The sequence below is a fragment of the Cynoglossus semilaevis genome, chromosome 20 (genome assembly GCF_000523025.1).
Source record: "Cynoglossus semilaevis isolate Cse_v1.0 chromosome 20, Cse_v1.0, whole genome shotgun sequence".
NCBI lineage: Eukaryota > Metazoa > Chordata > Actinopteri > Pleuronectiformes > Cynoglossidae > Cynoglossus > Cynoglossus semilaevis.
The window spans coordinates 3247952-3270821 of NC_024326.1; the positions used below are offsets into that span (position 1 = coordinate 3247952).

The 22870-nt window shown below is 40.9% G+C and overlaps 1 protein-coding gene across 1 annotated transcript in view; it reads right to left on the reverse strand.

Annotated features, from left to right (window-relative positions):
* Positions 1-18097, reverse strand: part of LOC103396028 (glypican-1) — a 52699-nt gene extending 34602 nt beyond the window's left edge. The window contains exon 1 of the mRNA XM_008333951.3: positions 17938-18097. Within this exon, the coding sequence (XP_008332173.1) occupies positions 17938-18097 (160 nt within the window). The remainder of the gene's footprint in view (positions 1-17937) is intronic.
* Between the last annotated feature and the right edge of the window lie 4773 nt (positions 18098-22870).

A 22870-nucleotide genomic window follows, 5' to 3' on the forward strand; every position in this document is an offset into this window, starting at 1 on the left:
TCCCTACATCACAGCCACCTACAAAGCCCACCATTGTTTGGCGTGGGCTATGCCCTCTACCCCCACTCCTCGCTGCAACCACCCTGATCTTGTTACACTGGCAGCTCTGTTAATTAACCTCAAATCTGTCAGTGACGGCTAAGCTGTGCCAAAGCAGACATGTCAGATCATGTCCAATTTGAACCTTTACAAGTTTTCTTCCCTGAGATTTTTCGTGGGGAGCAAAAAAAAGAAAAAGAAAAAAAAGAGGAGCAGGTATTTGCACAACTGGACATCAAAATGTTCTGCAGTTATACAACACGTTACTGTAACTGTGATTAAATCTACTGTGATTATATATATATATATATATATATATAGTAATAATAATATAAGATCAGTTTAGAAGTGACCTTTCCACTAATTAACACCCTCTTGAGTTTTTTTTTTTTTAATTATTTTGAGTCAAGGTCAACTATGGATGAGAAGTTAAAATAGTTAATTATCCTAAGCTCAAAAAGGGGAAGAAAACATATATAATATATAAGACACTGACTAAAACCTGTCACAAAAATACAGCACAGCACAAAACGATGCCTAATTCAACCAACCTCCTTTTAACCTGCAGCTCTGAAGAGAGAGAAAAGTAGAGAAGCAGATGCAGTGCTTCTTCTGCAGCACAGCAGCGTTGCTTCACAGAGAGGAGACACTGAACATCAAAGCCTGAGCTAGAAATAGGGAGAGAGAAAAGAAGAGGGTGGGAGGCAGCAATAACTGACAGCCGGTGTTTTTTTTGTTTTTTTTTTTCTTTCTTTCTCACCGAGAATCTTTCCTGAGGAAAGAGTAGAAGACAGAGGTGGGTTGAATGGTGAAATGACAAAATCAATGGTGGAAAAGGTGGAGTTAATGAAAAGAGTGCAACCTTTGATTTAAGGGAAGAGAAGTACAGACTCCACAGTCTTATTGAGACTGGCTTTAGCAGACAGCACCATAGGTTCCCTTTATAGATTGCAATAAGGAGAAGTTGCCCACGGATAACTGCCAGGGCAGATATCTGTATCACCAAATACCACTGCACTGCACAACCGTGGCCCTTACAAGAGCTACAGGCGGCTTTAACTACAAGGTCAGACGTGCTCATAAAAGTGGATATTCCCTTGACTTTGCTTGCTAGCTGACACACACATACACACATGCTGCGTACACTCACTACAAACATACCACAGGAACGCCTAGAGGTGCAATAAAAATGTGAACCGAGACTGATTCTGTTTGCTAAACAAGGAAGAGATAATATTATACCATCAAGAAGACAAATCTGCAGCATCACACAGCCCTGAACTACCTCCACCTATGGGCTCCATCCTGAACTTCTGACAACAAAAAAGAGATCAAGTTCAAATGGATGGAGTTTGTCTTCAGAGAGGTCAAAGCGATACTTACTCTAGTGCCCTGTGCCTACTGCTGTTTGATGTCTACAGAGAGACTCAGGTGTAATGACTTAGTGGAGAAATAGGACAAACTGTACCAAACACTTATCCAACTCAATTCAAACTGTAATTGTTGACATCAGACAAAGCTTTAAAAAAAAAAACAGAAATCCAACTGGGAGCATTTGAAACAGCAAGGTTTCCATTAAACCAAGAAAGTTTGTGACTAATAATAATTGAAACATGATAAAAGAGAATGTATGAAAAGGAATATTTATAGAAGCCCTAATGGTGCATTAGGTGCTGTGTTCCCAATAGAGAAAGGCCCGGTTGGACCGTCTGTAAAAAGGCTGCTGTGGGAGGTGAATAATTTGCAAAGTTAAAGTGGCGTCTATAATAACTACTTCATGTCAACGACGGAAAGCAGGCTGACGCATGCAATAACATGTTAAAAAAAAGAAGCTTTCAGAGGAGAAAAAAATAGTAAAAAAGTACCAATATGGTGAAAGCGGGGAGAAGCAGAAGGAGAAGGAAATATTACAGCTTTGCCAATGAATGTTTCAGATTCGAAGGTTTCTCGTGACGATAGAGAAGCTTTCACGCAGGGCTGTTAGACAAAAGGTCCGAAACATTATGTGGTGCTATCATTTTACCTTAGAAAATGCACAATCATTTTCACACCTTACAGCTTCTCTTATTGTATGTTTTACTACGCATCCATCATCCTTGTACGGATTTAACGTAGTGCGAATAGACACCAGTGGGAAAAATGATTAAAACAGCAGATAGTGTTTAATTAAGGGGTCCATAGGCTCTGGACCCCATGATGATGACATACAGTATTAATTCAATACCCCATTTTAAAATTAAGTTATGATGTATAATATAATATTATATAATATACTATTATATAACATTAAGGCCAGTGGTCAGTAATTAAATAACTGTGGTCAATATTCAAATTATTTCTCTAAAAAAGCCCACTTACAAAGCTAAGTTCAACTTCAGATCCCTTTCCCAAAAAAATTTTTTTTTTTGAGAGAGTTCTTTAATCCCGTAGATGTTTTTTTTAATCTCACTGTGAGGTCTGACTAATGTCTCAATTGGATTAAAAACCTCTTTTGAAAGAGGGATCTGAAGTTGAACTTATGATTCGAGAGATGCATCCAACAACAGACTTTAAGATTTTGTAGAAAGAAAATAATAAATTGGTGAGCGGAGTATTTATTATTACTGGTTAAGAAGGTCATACTTTTTAAGTAACCATCAACAATATTTATTCACCTGATTCTTTTTTAAGTATTGGTGGAAAAGAAGCGACGAGAGCCATAGAAGTCCCACAGGTCTGACTGGGACGATTCACTGATCAACAGATCAACAGCAGCATCACTGCTAACTTATCACTCATCACTCTGTAATAATCTAAAGCTTGGAATTTTTAGCATCAACAAAGTTTATCAGCATGTACAGCTGGGGAACTCTGGGTATGTGAAGGCCAAGTATGAAAACTGCTGTGTCCCTCCCTCCAAACATTTAGGAGCTACAGCAGAGACTGGCACAGCCACGACTTTCTTGGGACTGATTTCAGTCAACGATTGTCCCTTATCACAGTCTGCCACTGCACAGAAGATGTTCCCCGAGGCTTCACCAAGCCAAAACTACGCCATGCTTCACATTGTGAAGAAACAGCATCTGTATTTCTCTAGGCCTGAGCTCGTCTTAGATCCAAAAAAAAAACAAAAAACACAAACCTAACTGCCAAAGTGCCACAGCCAACAACTGAAACCTGACTGCCAAAGTGCCACAGCCAACAACTGTAATGTTGAGACCAAGGTGTTTGTGACGCAACAGAAAAACAGACTCTCAAGTAATTGTCATTACCAGAGAAAGACATGGAGAAATCCATGGATTCGGTACAGATTTGTGACCAATTTTCATGGAGGAGCAGTTTGTCAAGGTGCTGAAAAAACGCAGGCTTTTGTGATGCACAGCGTCATCCTTACTTTTCCATTCACTAATCCCTTGACCCCTGACCTCTTCCTTCAGCTCTCTTCAGCAGATAACCTCAACGTTGAATGATTTAGTTCTTCATCACTTCAATGTCACCGCTCAGGCTGCTTTACCCTGACTGTCTCTGAACCTCATTGGCCCACACACACATCCACACACACTCCTGTCAACAAACTGTCAATGCTTATGCATCACATTTTTTAACAATCAAGCCAGAAAATGCTAACGCTGTTAATTATGTGCTAACACTTCCATGTTATAGAGCATTAATTACAGTATATATGGGGGTGGGGACAATAAGGGGATGTGACATGTTTACAACAGAGGCACAGACACATTCACACACACACACACGACATAAATCTGTACAAAAAAACTGCAGAAACAACTCCGTTCCCAAAGTAAAATCAAAAATGATCCAAAATCAACACATCCAAGGTCTGAGAAAGGTGTTCAGCCAATATTTTTCCACCCTTTTTTTCACAACAATGAAGGGAGAAGAAGAAAAAAAGTGTTTGCAATGAGCACAGCAGCTGTGCTTAATCAAGGGAATGAAGCCAGGAGAGCTGTACAGGGACAGAAGCACTGAAAAAAATAGAGGAATGCTAAAAAAGAGCTTGAGGGAAAAGAGAAAAAAAAAAGATGGAAGGTTACAAAAAAGACTGAATTCCACACTCATACCTCAGCCTCCCAGCTTCTGAAAAAGCAACTCAATTTTAAGAAAATTGCTGGGAGACTAGTCGATCAAACACCATTCCCTCAAAAACAATGACCGGTTGTGAATCCGGTTGTCCTCAATGTTTTTCTGCAACAGGCGCACAGCGGAGAGTGTTGGCACAAATGTCCCAGTTAAAACAGAAATAGCTGGTTATTGTCATTAGTGTCTAAAATTATATCTGGAGTGTAAAACAAAAGGAGTTAGTTAACTTTTCTTCCTTCTTACTGTAACCTCCCTCGGCTCCTTCCACCCAGTCGGCTCAGGCCTGGTTATTCATCAGCAGGCATCACATGACAAACCAGAGCTATGATTCACCCTGAGACTCTCGGTCGCCTCTGCCCAACACGATTTGCGATGCAGTTTGACTGAGTAATGTCCTCAGCCCCAAAGGCAGCAGCTAAAGCTGATCTTGGTAAAATGAGGTGCAGGATGAGGGGACACACAGAGGACAGGGGTGGGACAGCAGGAGGAACCTCACGCATGGAGATTTTTGTAAGTAGTTCATTAGAGCAGGTGCTTCACAGAGGCATGATTTGTGATCCATTTGTCACACTACCTATCCAAATGTTGACGTTCCAGGAGCCGTTAAAGAAAAAAACATGTAATTAATCAATTTTCACAAAGTGAAACAGAATGAAAAAGAAACAATCTGCACATCATCTAGTTTTTGTTGTTGTTTTGTTTTGATTTATCTCAGCAGGATGGAAGAGAACATATTCTTTTTTTTTGTTTCCTGTGCAAAGCCCCAGTGACCTGTTCTTATTAAATACCAAAAAAAGGATGGGATTGTAATACTTCAGTATACAGTGTTTCTTTCTCTTCACATTTGTCAAATACCAACAGTAAAGAGAGATTTCTCAAACATGAAGAAATAAATTGTCTCCACCGACTCAAGGATAATCCAAGTCCTTGATGCACAGAGTGGTTTAACATCTCGGCTCCTGTGATCTGAGGAGAATCAAACTGATTCAGCGCCTCCTGGTTTAAACACTGATCTGGACACAATAAAACAAGACAGAACATAAATAATAGTTTAGTTTAGTTTTATATTTGAAATGCACATTGCATTGTGTTAGTGATTGTCACAGACTTTGTCATGACTCTGCTCTGTGACTTACCATGGGGACAATATTGGATCATATTCATGTAAAACAGATAACATTCAAGTGCACATTTGGATGACGACGCTGTGAACGTCTGTATCTCCTCAAAGTTCTGTTTAACTCTATTTAAAAAAAAATAAATAAATAAAAAAAAAACGCTGTTGATGAAGATGTAGTGGAGGAAACTTCAGCCGATCAGGATTTTAACATTCAGAGCTCATACATAATGCAGTCCCAGTTAGAGATGAGATCTGCATGTGCAACGAGCGTGATAGCATCATTCTGAATGTTCTCTGTTAATATCACTGACGCCGTAGCATCCTTCTGACCAGACACTCCAGCCTGGGATTCTGGTAGCAACACAGTGCTACAAAATGCAGCACTTACCTATTTACTTATGCATGTGCTGCTGACTTTTTTTAATATTTATTCCACATATTCAGACATTTAAAAATGCATTGGAAAGAACCATGCACTGGGATTTATCTTTGATGCAAGTGAGGATTTCTACATAAAAATCAAAGACAGGCTGAAGCAAGAACATAAGAAGCTTTTGTGTTTCTACTCACTACAGTCAAGATGACCTTCACATATGCAGTTAACATCCTTCCATCCATCCATCCATCCATCTATCTATCTATCTATCTATCTATCTATCTATCTATCTCTCTATCTATCTCTCTATCTATCAATAATCCATTACACCCACTCCTCTGTTTTCTGATAGTTTCCTATTGGACGAAGCATCAACATTTTTGAAAAGAAGTTTCCTACTTCACTCACAGCATGTAAAATATTTACTGCTAATCTCGTACATCCAGCGCGTTGTTACTGTAAATATAACGTCATTGGTCACAGATGAGTACACAGGTGATATTCCTGCCAAGTGCTTCCTGTACTGTATATACTTATGTAAACACACTTCCATGTAGCCACAGTTGCGCGCTGGTCTAACACAGGAGACACACACAGTTAATTTACACATAAAGAGCAATAAAGTGCATATGTATTTAAATACATTCACCCACACAAACAGCAAACATAAACACTTGTGCACATTAGGCGACACACGAGGCGGACAGCACTGCACTGAGATTAGGTTGACAGAGTTCATTTGGAAGATGTAAAATATTTATGAGCAAACTCTCTGCAGGGAAGGGAAGAAGAGATGAAAATAGTGTGGGTGCAGTGGAAGGATAGCAAATAATGAGATGAACCAAACAGTGATGAGTGGGCTCAACTGCAATGCCCTCTGTTATGGCTGAGTGGAGGAAATGTAACCTAAATATGTCATTGTCATTTCAAGTTCATTAGCTTAGGTGCTAACTCTCACCTCCCGGGGGAAACTAGATGAGGGGGGAACAGGAGAAAGGTATGCTACAATAATAGGGTTTATTTACATTTGAATTACAAGTCTGACTGAAATGTTTATATTCTCTTTTTTAACTAACCTAGTAAATATAGTAAAACTAGTTGTTTTACTAGTTGTGTGACAAACACAAAAAAAGTAGCCATATATGGTTTTTACACAGAAACAACTTCAAGTTCAAACATCTACGTCATCCATGGACTGAAATGATAAGTTTTAAACTCTTCTTTTAAATTAAGAAATTAAAAAAGTAAAATAGATCAAGGTCAAACCTTCAACCTAAGTTTCGATAATTTGAATAGGTTTCCGGTTTATTAAAATAAAAAAAAAATTTACTCTGATCTGCAAATTATTAAAGATATGAAAACCAGAATCAAATGAAACCTCCTGCTGGAGAAAGATAAAAAATGATAAACTTTCAAATGAGTCATGTCTATACAGAATGTTAAAATCAGGCAATCTTTTGAAATGATATCATCTGTCCTTGAATCTTTTGACTTGAATTTGTATTTTTCAAGCATTAAATTAAGGATAATTTTAACCCTGTCTATTTTGTCCTTGTCCTTTTTTACTTTTATTGACGTTTTCTGAACTGTATTGCATATTTTATTATTTTACACATTACCATTTGCACCGACTGACATTTACAGTAACTTAAATAAATGGTGTGAGTCAACCTCATTCAAGAAATAATTGGAAAACTGTCATGCAAACAGCATCTTCAAACCGAGGTAAGATCCGTGTCCGTATGATTCCTTCAGCGTTCCTTTCTCTCCGTCTGTTTCCTTATCTTTCCACCTCTGTCATCATTCCAGGTACTGAGACATAAAGAAGACCTGCTCTCACCCACAGCACTTTCTCACCAAATGTAAGATGGTTGCAGAACGCATGACGACATACAGTCCTCTGAATCGGGCTGATGTCAAAAGATGACTCCCAGAAACCTCCTCATTATTAACGAGTGATGACAGACTACAACTGCTGCTATTGATTCCCCCAGCTTCAACAGAAACAACGTGCTCACTGGCTCAGAGGTAAGACAAACACAACTGATGGGAACTGAGTTGGGTACAAGAACAGCTGGGAAACTCCTGCAGGAGCAGACAAATTACTACTGTCTGTTAATGACCCTCTACTGGTGGACCCATGTAATCCTCTGGTCATTCTTATTTCTTCATTTCCAGTTCATCTACCGCCACAGCTACAGTAAATGACCGTGCACGGTCGAGCCAAATCAGCCAAACCACCGTGTTCTACAGAGGTTTTCCTTCGTCGCAAATAATGCTTGACAAGCACAGTCACGTGAAGCCAAATCTCTCTATCTGTTCAGGGAAAAATGTGCTTAGACAGCAGAGAACCCGACAGAAGATGAGAGTCGGAGTGGACGCTGAGAGACGAGGAGAAAGTCGCTTTATCGCAAACTTGGATAGAGAGAGACACACACAGAGACAGAGAGAGAGGGAGGATAAAAAGAGGTCGCAGTGTACGACTAGAACAACTCTTCTGGGTTTTCTGGTTGCTGGAATAACTAATGCTGAGGGAGAGCGAAGATCTATGTTCAGGCCGCTGGTTCAGTGGAGAGCCTGATAATGCAATAGACTGAAAAGAAACAACTGTAGTATCACAGAGCACTACGGCTAAAATTGTGCTTGCATGGCTCCGGGAAGCCAATAAAACAACAAGAGTTTTCACTGTAATTACCTCTAAACTGGAGGCAAACAGAAAACGGGAAACACTTTAGGCGTGGAAGAAAATAGCTTTCCACAAGGGGAGGACTAAAGGACACTGCACAGCAGAGAAGACAAAAAGACAGAATTAACATGACCCATTTATCAGTATTATATCCTATTAGTTTTTCTTATATCACCAGTGAGATCCTGTAGTTTACCTCAGTCATATGAAATCACAGAACCAACAGCAAGGATCTGAAACAAAGTAGACTCTCACACTGAATTTCCCATGAAAATAAATTAATTCACTTCTTTCACAGTCAAAAAAGATTGAAAAGGACAAAGTAATAAAGGCTTGCTTTGAGATGCTTTGAGAGACAGGAAAGGGAAAATACAATTAATATAATAACCAGAATAAAATGATTTTTTTTACTGTTTGCAGTCATTTGCCCAAAAGAAAACTTCCAAAATGCCACATATATATAAAAAGCCAAAGACGAAACAATAAGAGACAGAGGGACTTCACAGACTCCAGCCTTCTGCTTTCAAAGTACTGGAGTAGGCTTTTGAGCTCAGTGGAAATTAGAGAGAATAATATTTACACCTCAGGGGAGAGGAGCGGTTGCAGGAGACAAAGGAGATATTCACAAGTTAAAAAAAAAAAAACACCTGGGATATCAGCTCCTCGCTCGAGCATAAAGACATATGCTGACAGAAAAACTTGGAGTGTACCTACTTCTGCACGGCTCTACTCTGTGAGGATCTGAGCGTCAGTGTTTTAATAATAACCTACTTTGTGTTTGAGGAAGAAAGAGCCACTGTTGAAAAAGAAGCAGAGAAACTGACTTCTTATCAAAAAGGAGTGTGTAGCTGTGTGTCCTATCTTTATTAAAAATCTGTATTGTGGGCGGCAGGTGCGGGTGGGCGGGGGGGCAGAGGTGCAGGACACAGGCAAAACAACCCTTCACTCCTATTTATCATTTATGCCTATCTTTTATTATCCAGCCCCAATCTCTCATCTCATCAATTTCATCCAATTTCCCCCTTTTTTCTGTATGCAACAGATATTAGCAGAGAGTCTGTCGCCACCAGGGAAACTGTAATTGGTATCTAGGAGTGAATCAGAGCTGGATTGCTGCAGAACAGTGGCTGGGCATAACAAAAGAACAGCATGTTGACAATATGTTGGCTAAACACAAACAGCTCCATGTTGCAAAGGACATGAAAAAGCTGTTTCTACCTAAACACACCGTCAGATGAGCAGAGGAAAAAAAGACCCCAGCGGGAGCCGTGGGCCTCTGTCTGCTCTGTGCTCGCTGTCAGAAATTAACTAGAAATGTAACCGTACGGCTTTATTATGTGCCAGGTCTGGGCATAAATGCAGTTTCTTCTCCGTTAAAATGAAGTGTGTTTAATATACTGCACCTCCGTGGCTTACAAATCTCCTGTTTCTAATCACTTATCATTCACAGGATTAAGTAGCAATGTTCAGCCTGGCTGGTGCTCAAATGTCCTCCGGGCAAAACATTGGAATTTAAAGATATCTTTGAAGTGAAGTGAATATGAGTCATCAGGACTAAATGAGAAGTTGAGTTCCATCAACCTTGTTTGCAGGGACAGATGGGGATGTAGTGAGACTGAGAGAAGAACAAACCAGCATCCATTATTGAACAGATCCTCCTGTACCCTGTAACTTTGGAGCAACGTCATTTTCCTCCAAATAAATAGGAGTTTCTCATTTCATCTTTTTTTACGTCCTCTTACATCAGCGGATGAGCAGGGAAGGAAATTAGTTCTTCTGACAGGAGCTTCCCTCAAATGAATTTGGGGGGCATTTTCAAACACTTCCAAATGAGTATGTCAGATACTGCTGCAGATTTTTTTGGCATTTGTTTAAATAAATCTGCTCTAATGATGTAATCATTAGTGCAAATCAAATATATATAAGTAATTATTTAACTCTTGTGCTTATTTTTTATTTTTATTCTTATGACTTACTTTTTGCTGTTCTGCTGAGTAGATTAATAAAACATTTTTAAGTGCCATTGCTTTTTGATAATGTTTTTGTCTCAGTATTTAACAGTATACTGTTTGTCTGGCAACTAGTTGAAAATAAAGTAAAACTGTAATGGAAATTACATGAGAATTCAGTTAACTCCATACCTGTCGTAAACCAAAAAATAGATATAAGGGTATTCAGCTGATCAGAACACATCTATTTTACTAAAGCTGTCAAAATTAAGGTGTTGATCACTTTAATTAATTTGTGGAGGTTAGTCAGAAACCTTTTTCAAATCTACTCCACTTTGTCTCATTCACATCTTGTCAAACAGCACTCTGTTCAGTGTTATTAGTGCTGCGTGACATTAGTTATATAACTCGGTTGACAACCCTACTGCCTTTTTCTTTTTCTTTTTTTTTCATCTGATGTATTTAGATTTTTCCCCATTCCCTTGGACCTGCTAAATTATTTGGACTTGTACCACAACCACAGGATTTGCCATTTGGGACATGTCTTGGCCAAACATCCGAAGTTTCTCAACAAATACTTTTGTCCCCAACTGCAGACAGTGTAAATATGTCAGCGTTGGTGTAGGGCGTCACCTTGTAAAATTCATACCGCATGCCCTCACTTTTTATGGTAGTGGGCGCACCATCTGTCGAGCAGCGAGAGGCCAAGAGGAGAGGCGAAGTGAAGCCACAGTGAGAGCTTAAACCTGCTCCTTGTCACTTCAAATACTTGCACTGTCTACAGAAAGTAAAGCTAGAGGGAATACGAACCACAGGAGCTCGCTGTGACACACACATAACATTTGCATAATAGAGAAAATGGCACGTGTGTGTGTGTGTGTGTGTGTGTGTGTGTGTGTGTGTGTGTGTGTGTGTGTGTGTGTGTGTGTGTGTGTGTGTGTGTGTGTGTGTGTGTGTGTGTGTGTGTGTGTGTGTGTGTGTGTGTGTGTGTGTGTGTGTGTGTGTGTGTGTGTGTGTGTGTGTGTGTGTGTGTGTGTGTGTGTGTGTGTGTGTGTGCAAACACATACACAGACACACATGCAGAGCTTCATAACATTCCCACTATGGTTTTAGAAATAATGCAGGACGCAGACATCTGTGCCAAACAAACAAATGACAAGTCTTTAAATCACACACTGGACCACAAACAGTGACGGGGGAATAATTATCCCATTTTCACATCCAATCCCTCTAAAGACAAATGCCGACTAACACACATGCACGCATGCCACATCAGACACCACCACCCGCCTGTTGCTGTGACACTGCAAACCCCCCGCAGTGACAAAAAAAGACTGGCCTGTGCTGTCATCTGTGTGGCAGGGTGTGCTCACCAGGGACGGCTGTACGTGTTAACTCCTACCACTCTCTTCAGACAAAGGACAAGGAACCGAAGAGCAGAGGAGTGCAAGGATGAAAGAAGAAGTGAGAAGAAGGACGGCGACCGCGGCTCGAGTGCAGGTGGTCATCTCAGATAATTTAATAACCTCCATTGAAAACATATCATTCTTTTCCAGGTATTGGCAAAGATAAGAAAAAAAGAGTGTTGGAACTATAGCCACATTTTTGTCAGATACATAAGCATCTGTGATGAATTTAACACATAGCTCTGTGAAGTACTGCCATTTTCCCATACTGTGAAATCCATTATAGTTGATAAGCAAACCATTAACAGATGATTGTGTTGCATTATACTTGTAATAATATTCTGAGGATGGCAAGAGCTGAGAAACACAGTCCAATGACTTGTCATGGCAAGCTTAGCTTTTTACTGGATTGCAGTACAGACACACATCTGTGTATTATAAAGCACATCTTACATATCAACAGTGATGGTCCCTCTGGATCTGTAACAAAAGAGCTATACGTTTAAATCATATTCTACTTTGTCCTTTAGGGAAAAATCTCAAACCTCAAACCTCTTCTCTGTCTTCTAGTGTCTGCTCTTAAATCTTATCAATGACAACAGCGGTGTCAAAAACACAACAAAGCAGACCAGGGTGTTACCGGTCACCCCCCAACCCCCACTATCTATCTGTCTATCTCTCTCACACACACTCAGTAACTACATTGAACATCAAACACACTGTGGTCTGTTTCATGCTCCCTGCAGCCCATTATGGCTTAATGCGTCAAGAGGCTTCTTACTGACTTCAGCACTTTAAAAAAAAAAACTCCAGCGTGTTCACTTGGTAGGGACGCACATGCACACGCACATGCACACGCACATGCACACACACGTACACCAGCCAATAAACACTAGCGCATGACTACACATAAACAGTAACAGACAACAGGCCAGATGCATGGATTCACACGCTTTAAACTGCAGCCCAGTAATGAGGCTGCACTCTGTGATACAGAAGCAACTGTTGCTTTTGCTTTAATCTGCCCGAAGAAGAAGACCAACAGATGTGTGGATCTTTATGCTGATATTAACCTTCAAATAGGCCTTGGCGCTCAGTTAATGAGTTCCATTCATGAGGCCGCAACATGTAATTTGGTGTGATCAATTAGCGACCCCCACTATATGGAGAGACAGAGCATGTAGTAGCTGGAAAAGAAAGGAAATGAGGGTTATGCTACTGTACAGAACGCTCAGTCAAAGCTCAATTATTGTCACACAATGTGTGAGCTCTTCCTTTATCTTTCAGTGCATTGCTGCTGTTATAACAGCATTTTCTTTGCCAGTTAACATCAGTGCAAATGGCAGCAGGGAGAGAAAGAAGAAGAGAACATTTATATTGCCTAGAATGTGACAGGATTTTTTTCCAAGTGTCTAATTAACCTGCATTACTGTACCAGCGTTCAGTTTAGGCTCTGGAATTACTTTACATCTTTTACATACATTTTTTTTTGCTAATTAAGAAATTATACAGAAACAGGAAAGGGCTTTTTGGTGTTTGTGGTTCTTGTTATTTTGGAATATAAGGTATAAACAACATTTGCATATTACAGCTGGATAGAGGACACAGCACATTGTTGTCTTGAGTCTTGAATTAGGAATCAATATATACTGTGTCTGTGTATATATATGAATGTATGTACAAAAAATGTGAAGACGATCTGAACACTTAAAAACGGTCAATACAGAAAATGTGACTGCTATTCCAATCTATAAGTGGAAGAGTAAGTGGGATTCTACTCTTCCTGAAAGCATCCCACAATGTTATCTGACAAAAAATCCCGTGTGCATAAATTGATAATGACTGCGCTGTGATTTTGGTCATATGTAAATAATTACTTACAGACCCTCTCCCATCTCCTGCCCATTATCATACCACTTCCCCCTTCAGAACTTCGCTACAAGGGGTAGTGGTTTGTGTCTAAGCCCACAACAAGGGACTACCATTCAAAAATGTGATGTCATCAGCTGCCCCATTTCCTACACAGGCAGAAGTTGAAGTCAGGCAGAAGTCAGAGTGATTAATGAGGATGGAAGATAATGATCAGGCGTTGTACGATATATGATCAGAGTTGGACCTTATCACAAGCTTGAGCCAATCAAACAGATGTGTTCAAAGCTAGCAGATATGAGAGCATTTATTCTCACTTCTTCATCCATCTTCCACCACTCAATACCTTTTTAGCACAAGGGCCGGCCAATCACAGGAGTCATCTGGTGTGGCTGGCTTAGTCGCACTCACCATTTACCGTTCACACTCACACACAAAACTATGGGCAGAATCATCATTTTCCCATTTCAATGTTTCATATAATCATCTTCAAGCAGCTTCAAGAACATCAAGAACATCTATTGAAAAGATTTTTGGTATTTGGCTCACAACGACATTTACCCTCTGACTGAGAAGCAGCACAGAGGGCAAGTAGCTCACCAACACTGATTATCACCCAGTCAAAGTCAAGTCTGTTTAAATGCTTCTACACACAATTCCATTCTGTTCAGCGAATGACTGCAAAAGAAATTCCCATGCTTTTTTTCTTTTCTTTCTTTCTTTTTTTTTTGTTTTTTTTTTGCTGCGGGCTTCCATATGAATCAGCTTAGTTTTTCCAGCCACAAGCCAGTCTTTAGTCAACAACAGTTCCTAGCAGGTCTGGTAAGCTCCAACCCCACTGTATCATTACCCAAACACTGGTTAGAGATGACACTTCAGAGCAGCGAGGAGCTCGTAGTCAGTCTGTAGCAACCGGCAATCAACAACAACACAAGAACAGCATGGGAAAACCAACGCCGTACCAAAATGTTACCAGCCTTCCTGCAGATGTCTCATGCAGCTTGTATCTTTGTATAGGCTTATATGACATCCAGTGACTAACACTTCATTGGCTGCCAGCTGCTTTCAGAGAGTGCCTGGCGCCTGGCTCTCTCAAAGAGCCGATGAAAGAGACAGAAACAGAGATGAAGAATGTCATCCCCTGAAATACAAAAAGATAAGTCATCAAGACTGTAATGACGGGGTGAGGCTAGGAGGGGTGGGCAGATAGGGGAGGAGACAGATGATACTCATAAAAATCAATCACCCAAGTTTTAGTAAACAGCAACAAAAATATGTCACCAGAACTGATTTTAATCAGCAGTTTTAAATTATAGTCAAAACACTTACTTTAAAAGCATCTTTTGGGGTTTATCACCCACAAATAATCAATTGTGGGTGATTTCTGCTCAGATGACAGTGTTTTCCACTGTCCTGTAAACTACTCTCACATGGTATGCATAACAAACAGCCCATTTCTGACTAAAAGGTTTTTCTTTTTTTCTGTGCAGCCGTTTCCACAAAGCAAATTACTAAATAGGAGCTAATCTAGGCTGCTATGAGGCATATCAATGTAAGAGCACTATCTAAAAATGTTCTTTCACCAATGACTGGGCATTAGCAAACAGGGACTGTTTGGAAGTGCCCAGCTCATTGGAGAGGATTTAAAGTAAAGCAGTGTCTCTGTGACTTTAATGGGAACTGAATTAAATGACCCCTTAAGGGGCAAAAAAATAAATAAAAAAATACTAAGACAATGAACTTTGTTAGGATTCTATTTGCAGGGACTGCCATATTTGACTCACAAATAGAAAATGTTATCATGACTCTGATACTGTTTCCCTATTCTTTGTTCGCAGGAATTAAAGGGGATTTAAGGGTGCAGTGGGTAGACATCATTTTCAGACTTCTCTTTTACTATTCACCTAGACTGAACCCATTGAGTCGGGCCTTGCATATATATTAGGATGATCAAGACTTGGTGTCATATATATATATATANCTCTCTGAAAATTTAAGGCATCATCTACAACCTCCAGGTGTCACGTACCGGGCTTACATATTTCACAAAGGAGTTAAATACGGCAGAGTTAACCAAATAAAGTGTTATTTATATTTGACAGCGACGACATGTGAGTGCCGGAGAAATATGAAGCAGAATAAATCTGGGTCTTTATGTCTGTCTCCTTATCTCTCGTTTTTCTCTCTTCTGCCATTTTTGTCAATCTGCACCTGACTTTACCTTGATATACACCTCACTCCTCCACTCAGCGAGGCACGTTTCAGGCTTGTGTCAGTACATACGATCCCACTGAAGCTTCACGCCATCGATCGGGACAAGAGGAATTAGCGGTGTCCCGCTGTGACAGCTTTGCTCCTTTAATAATTATGGATAACTTATTAGCATTGAGTGTGTAGGGGATTGTAGTTAAAGCTATCAAGGGATTGACTTAGTGTGGTCACTGGGTGAAATTAGTAGCTTCTGGTTATCACTAGACCTTTGCTTTTATATGATGCAAACTGTGATCATATGGTGTGGGCTAAAATGTCCAAGAACTCCTTGCTGATGCTAATTACTACCAATTTCAATTGCATGGTATTCTGGGAAATCACTAAATTCTGGCATTGTGCATTTACAGATATTTAAAAATTTGTGTATTTTGTGTAAAACATATATAAAAATATTCTAAATCGGCACTGTAGCACCACAGTCCCCTAAAGGCACATATGTCAAACTTAAGGCACACGGGCCAAATCTGGCCCTCCATGTCATTTTATGTGGCCAACCAGAACTCCACATGCATATGGTTGTTTTAAAAAATCCTGTCATTTTATGTGGCCAACCAGAGCTCCACATGCATATGGTTGTTTTAAAAATAAGAAGTTGACAGCATATATTTCATCCTCAGGTTGTTGCACTACTCTGTTTAAAAAATGCTAATCCTGTTTGGCTTGAAACTGAGAGTGTGTGAGTATGTTTCATTTTGGCCAATCGAGCGATCGAGTTTGACACCTAGGGGTTATACAATGTCCCAGTTGAAAACCTTTGCTTTAAGGTCATCTTGTTCCTCATCAATGACATGTTTAAAATCCTACAGCACATTTCACTCTGAGTCATGATCTGTGCCCATCCCCTCACAAAACAGAGTGGGTTCTACATCCTCGGTCCATGACCTTTAGGTGGACACTGCATAAAGTCAGCCTTGTGAGCCCCAGCCCCATTCAGCCTGTCCTTATGAATAAACATTGCTGTCTTCACAGGAAAGAAGAGTTTATCTGCTGTCATGGCAGTGCAGCCCTCTGAAAAATGAATTGGCTGATAGAGAGAAGGTGGCTGGCGTGGAGTTTATACTAACGTAGAGTAATGGGTGTTAAAGTCAAAAGAGTCCGAGCTAAATCCAAGCAATCCTCGAGCACATCCACACGGATTTCACCGTCACACGTGTTTTGTCACAAGGAGAAAGAAAATAGTTCTTTTTGTGACGTCACATTTTCTTGTCTTGTCCTGGCACGTCCAACATTTTAACTGTTCAACCGAATATTCACAATCAACCGTGTCTAATGGTGCATGCTGTGTGTGACTCAACGTGTGTGTGTGTGTCCAGAAAAGGCACTCACTTAAGTTCCAGTTAAGTGCATGAAAACTTGTGACCGTCTGCCATCAGACGTCGTGTGACACCATGAGTAACGTCATATTTGTGTGGTTACAGCATACAGTCAAGTGACCGGCTGAATCTGCTGCTCGTGTAAACATGTTTGAGACAAGACAGCTTAAAGGGGAGGGAAGAGAAGGTCATCAGAAGAAGCAGTAGCTTATTTTAGAGTCATAAAGAAACTGGTCGAAGGAAGAATGCTGATGAAAGAGGTGAATCTTTGCTTAACATGAGCCAAGTGTGAACACTTTACTTCAGTTATCACGGTTCAAATGGTTGGGTTTTCCATGAACATCTGTTATGTCCTAAAGTCTCTTGAAAGCAGCGCCCGATCTTGAAAGACTGTCAGAGAGTCAGAGAGTTCCTTTTAGCCACGGTAAATAAAATGTAGTCTCTACAGGTGCACGAGCGAGATGAAGGGATTTCATCTTTAAAGATGAAGAAAAAAACACCCCCAACAACAACACTTCACTGTAACGTGCATGGACCGGCAACAATCCATGTTGTTATCTGTCATTCCCAGAAGATAATATATAATCTGCACACCAATAATTGCACAACAGGTGCCACTTTGACCCCAAAACGGCACAAATGTAATTGGACAGTATTTCCATCTTCTGTGACAACAGGAAATATGAGTGTCTTTTAAAAATATCCAGCCTCAGTAAAAATACTTTAAATAGGTAAAATGAAGATGGGAACAGTTAAATTAAATTAAAATTAGAAAATGGGTTCCTCCAACTTTGAACGTAATATTGGCTTGTTAAAGGAGCTAATTACCTGATATTTCATACTGGGGGACGCCATCCTGGGAGAAGCCTTTCCCCCTGTAAAACTGTTTGATATCCGTACAACTACGCGCTTTGCTCGTCCCTTTGTCTCCACAGGCTGGTGCCGTCAGTGAACACAGTGCCAGAGCTGCTATGATGAATGAATCCATCCCGGCTGGCTGCTCTGTACGGACTCAGACAAGTGCAAATCCGACCAAGAGGCGAAGCGAGTCTGTTGCGTCCTGGACGGAGCAGAGGAGACTGAACCAGAGCTACTGGGCGCTGCTGCTGCTGCGCGTAAAATATCCTCCACCTTCCTCTGTCCCTCCTGCCCTTTCAGTGCGTATGCGGGGTATGTGGCTGCTGCTCTGTGCGCACACTGCTACTACTCTGCACAGGAGCCAATCGTCACAGCGCAGAGGTCCGCTCTGTTTTACCAAAGACTGGACCTTTGATTAATTTGTCCCCAGAAGACTTGTGCCTATCTCGTCACGTCGCACTCGGGCGCACAAGTCTCGTCTAATACAGTACATCCACTGTTGATTTTTTTTTTTTTAATTAGTTGGTTCGCCTGCAGGGAGACAGATGTAGGTGACGCATTTGTAGCTGATATGATTTAAGTCATGTCAGAACATAGTATTGCGCTGACGCTGTGCAGCCTGGTTCTGTCGCCGCAGCCACCGCACGTCCACCGGCTCTGACAGCCCGGAGGGATCTGAGTGAAAGAAGAAGAGTGCGGACACCGTGCTGCTGCTGCTGCAGCCCAGAGTTTACTGAGAGGTGCCAACGTTGCCACCACTTTGTGAGAGCGAGAGAGAGAGGGAGAGGGATAAAGAGAAAGAGACACAGAGAGAAGGAGAGAGATATAGAGACGGGGTTTCACATTCATCCTGCTGCTGTTTCCATTTGCTTTGTCGTATCTACTGTCTGTATTCTTTGTAAACATGTTGTGTGGACACAACTTCAAATGTTAGGAGTTGTCTATGAGGTGGAGTATGAAAGAATTGTCTAAAGGAAACTATAAATATAAACAAAATACGTTCTATTCTAAAGCGGTTAGAGCTCTTACCTTACTACATAAAGGTCACCTGTTCGATCACAGTGGCCACTGATGGTCTTTATCAATAAAGTTACCTTGTTGTTCTTATGCAGCAGTTCCCCATCACAGTCTGGTCTATCTTTGTCTGCTAAAACTGAAGTAACAGCGTCACCTCTGCCAAGCCTGTGAAGACAGTGATCAAATTAAATACTGCCCGGTCAATATAGGTGATTCTTCTGGTCTGTTCATGTAGTAATTTTAAAAATACAGTTTTATCACAATGCTAGAGGTGTACCGTATCACTGATACAAACTCACTGCTATAGCAGCCCATTCAATAGAACGGGTCCAGGGTGCGATGTCTACCTTGACTACATGTTCAGACGTGTTGGTCATGAGGAGGACTTCTTATTTGTGGCACACCAATCTCCAGCTCCAAAACAAAATGTACGACTTGTTCACGTGGAACATTTCAAACCAAGTTTAAGGAACGGATGTATCAAAAACAACAACATCTCTTCGGAAAAACATTTCCACGCTTCACCTTTGAGCTTTGACAACATCTGTCATGCTCACAGTGCATGCTCAAACCAAGGTTTTTTTTCCATTTCATGAGGTCATCTGGTTCTCAGTACAAGAATGCACGCAACGCCTGTGCACAGCTTGATCTCCAACAGCCAGGTGTCACACAGGTGAACTGTGGGCGTACCATTGACACCGCGGCACCCACCCATCCACCGGTGGCTGTCCTCCACTCTACAGAAAGTACCTGCACAAACACCCGGTGTCACTCCTCAAGGTGCAATTAGAGAGCCAACAAGCCACTGCCTGCCCAGAGCCTTTCCCAGTGTACCTGTCACCTGCTGAATGCCTCCTTTATCTGACTTTCTGTGTATTCAGTAGGTCGCTGAATAGCATGAGCATGAAAAGGTTTAGGTTAAATCCTGGCCTGACAGAATCTGTAGACAAAAGATGATGGGAAACCTCGACTCTGTTCACATCGATGAAATAATGTGGGCGTCCTGATTCAGTGTTTCCTAAACTTCTCATGGAAGATGTGGCCCACTATGTGAAGACAGCAGAACATAACGACCCACTCTAAGACAGTTTTGGCTAAGGTACTGGAAGTGAGAAGAAAAAAAAAATCCAAAAAATTGGAGAGAAGGATACAAATGTCACTCTGAAATAAATCCCCAGGACTGTATATGAGTTAAACAAACAGCATTTCAATGTCATCGACTCACTGAAACAGCAACATTCAGAGATTGAAATGATAACCCCAACCTGAGCATTTCAACAGAGCATGAAAGCAGCCTGAGCAGGTGGATTACGGTCAGAGTACAAAGCAGGGTTTTTAATAAAAGAGTCAGTTTGCATCATTTTGACACTGTGCCCTGTGGAGAAAGATAGAAAGAAAGAAAAGCACAGGACCAAAAAAGGTAGCAAGAAAATGAAGCGGTTGGATATTGTTTGCTAAAGGAAATGTTTTTCAGGCACAGACGACAAATGTAAAAACAGTTAATGGGATAAAAATTCAGAACTGGGACACTTTTGGCAACAACAGCCTCACAGCGGACTTCTGATCACGACAAAACCTGAATGGCTCTTCAGTGGCGTAGAGTTCAAATAGAGAAAATTGTGGCCTAGATGTGTGGACATCGATTTGCTGATGCATGGCCCACATGTCGTCACTGCGGATTATTACTACACTGCTATTGTTGTATTGTTATTTATAAACCGTTAGTTTTATCTCTGTGTTTGTCTTATGCTGACATTTTCTCAGGAGTTTTTTGCAAATCAATTCTCAACCCCGAATGCTTACAGCGGAACATGGAAAGTCTTACAGGAAAAAGTTAGTTCTTCCCATGAAAGGGAGGTTTCCAGTGTTCATACAGTGGACGATCACTGAAGGAATTTGACTAATACATGAAAGTCTTTCAATTTGTTCCTTGCTTTGGATTGTTTCAGTAATTTCCTTTCACTAATTTCAGGTCCAGTCCCTTGACTGCCAGTGGTAGTTGTGGTATTCCAGTGTTTTAGTTGAAAATGTCAGAGCAAAAACCTAGACTCTGCTCTGGCTCTTCTACTGATTAGACTTTTCTGGCTGGTTTAGCATCTGCTACATGCTATTCACGTGGCAGTGCACAGCTGAAAGTTTAGGTAAAATAGGAATTGATAACAGAATACTTTGCTAATGTAAAATAAAATAAAATGAAAATGGCTGCACTGTAGACATTATGTCCTGGAAAGTTGTGTTACAGCATCAGAGAGATAAGGTTCTCATTCAGTTATCCCCAGTCATCACTGTGGGGCAAATTGAATGAGATAGATTCTGATTGTATCACTCCAGTGGGAGGTGCATTTTTAAAGATTGCATGCCAGAGAGGACACCACCGCGCATTATCACACTGACACACGGAGCAACGAGCATAGTCTGAAATAACCAGCTGTCACACAACAAAACGAGAGCCACTGCTGTGGTGATGCCTGCGTCCCACATCATTCACCTTATTTCTAGCAGCAAAAAACATTACATCACAGGAAACATTCCAATCACATCCCTTACAGTCTGTTCCAGAAAACAAACTAACAAACACTTCCCGTCAGCGCACTTGTACGATGAGTAACGATGATTTAGAGAACCGATGTTTGCTGTCAAATGTTGGAAGATCTGCAGCATTTGCGTGTCAACTCTGTCAAAACTGACACTATAAAACGCTGCAGTGTGTCTGCCAAAGTTTAGAACTGTGGAAGGAGTGCCACACAGCAAGCTTTTCTAATTATGTGTAATACCATTGCTTCACTTTTCCTCCCGCCAGAGGGGAATACCAGGCAGAGCTAAGCACGTGGACAGAGGTTAATAAGACTGGTGGCCTCAGAGTGTGTGTGTGTGTGTGTGTGATAATAAGTCCGTCTGTATCCGTGACCTTTACGTGTGTATGTGTTATGTGATTTTATGTGTCTGACTGTGACTCCCACATGTGGCCATAGGTCGGCGGTGCTGTGAGGGAAACTCAATGGCTGTCCACTGCCTGGTATGGAGATCATGTAATTAACGCTCAGTAAAGCTTCAGAGTTGCCATGTTTTCATCAGACTGACTCCCATTGAAGTTTTATTGGCCCTGACCATGAAAGGCCTTCTAATGAGGAGCAGGATGCGAGGGGAAGTTTAGGAGACCCGGGAGAGCCAGAGAGGGGAGGCATAATGGTAGCAAGGAGTGAGGAGAAAATGAGGTGGGTGGGAAGGCAACTAAGAAATAGAGGCGCGTGTAAAAATCTGATTATGGCTTCTCCCAAAATGATTTATAGACGACAACTAATCTTTGAGAGATTCAAATGCACCACAGACAGAGTCTTCAGAAACTGACAAATGACAAAAGCTGAACATTTTCTGTGGTCTGCACCTCAGGTCTTGAACATTTTCCTTTTGATGGAACAAGGTACGTTTTCCTGGTTCTCAAAACTGTTAGAAGAACACACCCAGGCTTTCTTCCCCTTTCTTAAAGAATACCTGATGAGTCGTCGCACATGGCATCCCTCTGTAATTTATATTCCTCACTTTATTTCCAGTTTCTTTACATTCCTTTATAACTGTCTGAAATCTACGATGTGATTTCCCTACTTCTCTGCTAATAACCCTGTGGGAAACACATTATTGATGCACAGTAAATATTTTATGCCAAACTTTCTGAATGTTGATGTTTGTGCATTTTAAAGTAATACATGTATTTAATATTTGATGAGGTGTTTTAAGTTGCATCTTGATGCATTCTTTGTTTTCAAGGAAAGTCACAAACCTGGCCACCCATGTAAGGTAAATTGTTAAAACAAAAACGAACACGACAAGGCAGCTTATCTACATTGCTCAGTGCTATAGGAATGCTAGGTTGCTCATTGTTAGCTCT